The sequence below is a fragment of the Hemiscyllium ocellatum genome, chromosome 15, assembly GCF_020745735.1.
Source record: "Hemiscyllium ocellatum isolate sHemOce1 chromosome 15, sHemOce1.pat.X.cur, whole genome shotgun sequence".
Lineage (NCBI taxonomy): Eukaryota > Metazoa > Chordata > Chondrichthyes > Orectolobiformes > Hemiscylliidae > Hemiscyllium > Hemiscyllium ocellatum.
Genome location: NC_083415.1, coordinates 60532433 through 60536759, shown reverse-complemented (window position 1 = coordinate 60536759; position 4327 = coordinate 60532433). Strand labels below are relative to the sequence as shown.

The 4327-nt window shown below is 38.1% G+C and overlaps 1 protein-coding gene across 2 annotated transcripts in view; it reads right to left on the bottom strand.

The window, feature by feature from the left end:
- Positions 1-216: 216 nt before the first annotated feature.
- Positions 217-4327, bottom strand: part of oser1 (oxidative stress responsive serine-rich 1) — a 49401-nt gene continuing 45290 nt past the window's right edge. For both annotated transcript variants that reach the window (XM_060836532.1, XM_060836533.1), the window contains exon 4: positions 217-4327. This exon is cut by the window's right edge and continues 336 nt beyond it. In XM_060836532.1, coding sequence (XP_060692515.1) covers positions 3961-4327 — 367 coding nt within the window. In that variant the 3' untranslated portion in view covers positions 217-3960.

Here is a 4327-nt window from a genome sequence, read left to right as displayed (position 1 = left end):
GTTAAAGCACATAGATATTCAAGATCTAGTTCCTATCTGAAAGGCAATTAACAGGCCGATGACAGTCATGCCTATACATGCTAAGCGTTTTTATTTGCTAACTATGATGTTTCTGTTAAGGAGAGCCCATATTTATTGAAATCTGTAGGTCCAAGTACAAGATTAAACATCTGAGTGGATGAATTAAAAATAAAACTCTCAAAAAAACAAACACCGAACAATAAGCAGCAAATTTTATAATTCCGGTAACATCACACTTTTGTACAGTTCAGAGGATATCATGCTGCAGTCTACACCGTGAACACTTTTACACATCAATCCATAATAACTCTATCAAGAGAATTGCTGTAGGTCTCACAAGTGGGAACTTGGAATTTTACTGCACTTCAGAGAAAGTTTCTGAAATCTTGCTTGGAGAGTCCGCCACCTAATTTGAGCCATGAATATAGCAAGTTAAGCATCATGTAAACACATGGCCAACAGCACCACCTAGGGATGGAAGTTATTAGAACTGCATCACAGTACTGAAACCTTTGAAATACATTGCAAGAACAGGGAAGCGGTTCTCAAATTTCAATGGATTGCAGGTTTAGGCAGCACAAATCATTAAACTATTACACAAAGTTGAAATACATTTTCAAAAATAAGACTTTAATTTTACACTGTTGTATTTAAAACCCAAATGCATTCTGTATCTCTGTCATCAACCTTGTCAATGTGTTTTTCTGAATTTAGCTTTCAACCTTACAGCAATTTTGGCACATCGTTTAAGCATATAGCGAATCATATTGATGTTTTATTTTTGAAAAACAGTGGTGTCCAGAGGGAACAGGATAGAGCTGGGGAAAAAACAGACACTAACCATTAACAAATGGTGAACTTGTATAAAGTTACAAATACTATGAGAGAGATAAAGTTTTCAATTTAGAACTCAAAATTGGCTACATTCTAGTTGACTATGAACTGCTCCGTGAAATGACCCTCACTCGCTTGCATCAAACCACCCTGCAGCCTTTTCAGGAAAATAAAGGGCTGGAAATTACATGCCAAACTTGTGGCTGATTCCCACACCAGGGTGTTTACAAAATTAAAGCTGCATTACTTTACAACTTTCTTCTACTGTAAGGAGGCTTCACCCAATAAGTGGTCAAAACATAACCACTACAGCAAGAGGAACCTCAGCCTGAGAAGACATAGGTCAAGGATCTCTATCAAACCATCACTCCAATTAAAAAGCCAAAAAAAAGAGGCAGTTGAATCAAAGAAATCTGAAATTTATTCCAAAACATGAAATTAACAGAGCTTCAGAGGCACAAAGACTTCCATCTTTTCACAGAGCTAAGTTCAACTTGTCAATTCAAAATGATGCAAATTCAAATTCTTGTAGTGTAAGACAGACAAATGGCATGTGTAGATCCAGAGTACTCAGACTACTTCAAAATTATTACTACAATTAACTACATTTTTGGAGAACTACCACGGAGGAGATGGTTTTAATACTCAATAAAACATATTAGTGCAGTTTATCTTCTCTTCAAGCGAGTTTTAAAACAGGAAATTGGAAACAATTAAATTTAAAACAGACTCAGCTCAAACTGTGATGAGTCACAATGCAAACAGACACAGTGGACAAAATACTCAAACTAATTTTTCCAAATTAGATCAGTTTTCAACATTGCACTTTCTTCAAATTTCTCCCCTGATCTCTGTAATACAGGAGTGTAAACAACTGCAATGGAATTAAATGCACACACAACATAATCGAAGAGTAACAGAGTCAACCGCAGCATTTCACTGCTGTGCAGCAGAGACCACCTAACTCAACAGATGAAACTACTCAGGAGCATTCCTTTGCTTCCTTTACTCTGTCACTCAAAAAAACCTAACCAGAGCAGAAAACTTCAAAATGAGGCTCTTCAAAAACTGGAGGGTACTGTTTGGATTAGATCAGGTCAGAGGTGGCATCAGGTACAGTCTGCTCTGGTATCACACATTAGTTCCGTTCCCACTTTATAAGAAAATCGCTCTATTGCCACACCATTTAAACCAATGGGATCGGAATCACATCATAGCCATACAGATAAGGAAAGTTCACGTTCTACAAGTAATGGTCTAAATTGTTCAACGTTATAGCCAATTCACATTGAAGAAACGTGCAGTATAGCAGAACCAACTGTAATTGCAATTTTAATCTTAACCCAATATTGAACACCTGGTAAACAACTCCCAAAACAAAGCACTAATGGCTGCCATGCAACAACATAGCTGCTGATATCATGAAGAGCTGACACTAGCAAAGGTCTCTCAAAATGGATTAGCACCCCTATAAACGGACTTATAAACAAGAGCACAAAATATAGGTGCAGTATAATTAATGTGGATCATGAATATATAATCTATTAGACAGATAGCAATACTGTCATTCAGTCCTCAGTTTTGTATACCATAAAAGTTTATTTAGGTAAATCATTCTCATAATAGTTAATAATTATAATGGGAATTGGCATGCAGCTGAGCAAGAGCCTGACCAGTCCAATACATTATGATGGTAATGGGGAAATGGGGAAGAAAGAGGGAACAAAAAAAAAATCCTTTTCTAACATTACTCCTCAATGCACCTTAGAAGGGCTACTCATTGAACTCTTGTGTTTTAAATCTTTTGACAATAGCCACTTCTCTGGTACAACTGGAGGCAACTGAAACATTGAACAGAAACTGGAGAAAGTAGTCAATTGGCTTCATCTGATGTTACACTCCCAAAAGTGGATGAATGAGACAAAGCGTCTTTATCCCTCTATAGGATCGGACTTCAAGCCATTTTTCAGATGGTAAAAGGCAGCACTTAAATACTTACCAATGACTTTAATTTAGCTACTGTAATAGCTTAGTTTAAATTTAATTTATCACAATCTTAGATCAGATTACAAGCTCTCTTTCGAGTGGTTCCAGTGAATTTTAACACTGTAAAATTCAAAGAGCCAAAGCAAACTTTTCTTTAAACCACCTATTCAATATGGTACTGGTGACCCTCTGTCATATTCCCGAAGGAAGAAAAACACAAGAGGTGACCTTTGGTTCAAAGCAGTTTGTCATTTTGGCACCCTCTAGTCAAGAGCAACTTTTTTGAAACTGCAATGTTGGATCTGCATGCCTCAAAAACGTAGCAGAAATACTCCTGAAGTTGCTGAGATATGTGCAAACATTTTGCATGGTGCTATGTTTAGAAAGTTTAGGGTCTAATCTACTGGATTCACCCAACTTCTGCAAATAAATTAAAACAAGGCAATACTCATCCCCATGCCTCTCCTCTCAACAAAAATAAAATTTTATTCTGCTCAGAGGAGTAAAGGACACAAGGTTTGAGCTCTACTCAGCTGAATACTCACAGGAAAGTGAGTGTTATTAGAAATGGCTGTCACGGAGTTCATTTGAAATCACTAGACAAAATTTAAACAGCAATGCAGCTTTAAAATTCTAAACTGATGGAAGTTACTGCATTTTTCTGTTGTAGGACAATATACACCTAGTTGACTGGCTGCAAGCAGTCAGTAACCTATCCCTACAACACATTCCTTCTTTTGCTAGAACAAGCCATCTCTCTGCCCTGAATGTCATGTATGAATGTGATCAATTTTGCTGATCAGGTTGCTTGCTGACTTTATTATGTAAACAATTAATTTCAGACACCTTCAGCCTGCGTCCTCAAAAAAAATATTAGTCTAACAGCTTCATGTTTTTACTTGTGACTTACACAAAACCTCCAAACTATAGCAAGGGCCAACAAAAATGGTGGGACAGTGTGGGTGGGTGGTGGGGGTGTGTGTGAAGAAAAGAAAGTTTAAAAAAAACAAAAACAATTACGTCTTGCATAATTCCTTTAAGCCAGTATTCCTTGCAGTTTGTTTTCATTCCAGTCACATTAGTTTGTAAATAAATTGACCATTGAGGATCCTTCTCTTCTTAGGTGTACATCATTTCTGCCATGTGAGACATTTTCTTTGGAATGTACAGGTAATATTCCATATATCCCGAAAGATCTTCAATTGTGATGTCTTCAACAAATGTCCTGGCCTCCTCAGAGCAGGAACGTGGGGAGCCCGAGACCCCAGAGCCCGTCCGAGTTCTTCTGCAAGGTGATGTGCGCTGGCGGACCTCCGTCACGCCTCTCTCGCACTCCGATATGACATTGCGAAGTCCAGTGAAGGAGTATACCTCAACATCTTGCCATCGTTTGCAGCAGCATTTCTCCTTTCGTGAGCAGCAGCATGGGTCGGTCTGGTGAAGCTTTGACAGGGACTGGAAATCAGAGGTTGGGTGGCTCAACTCC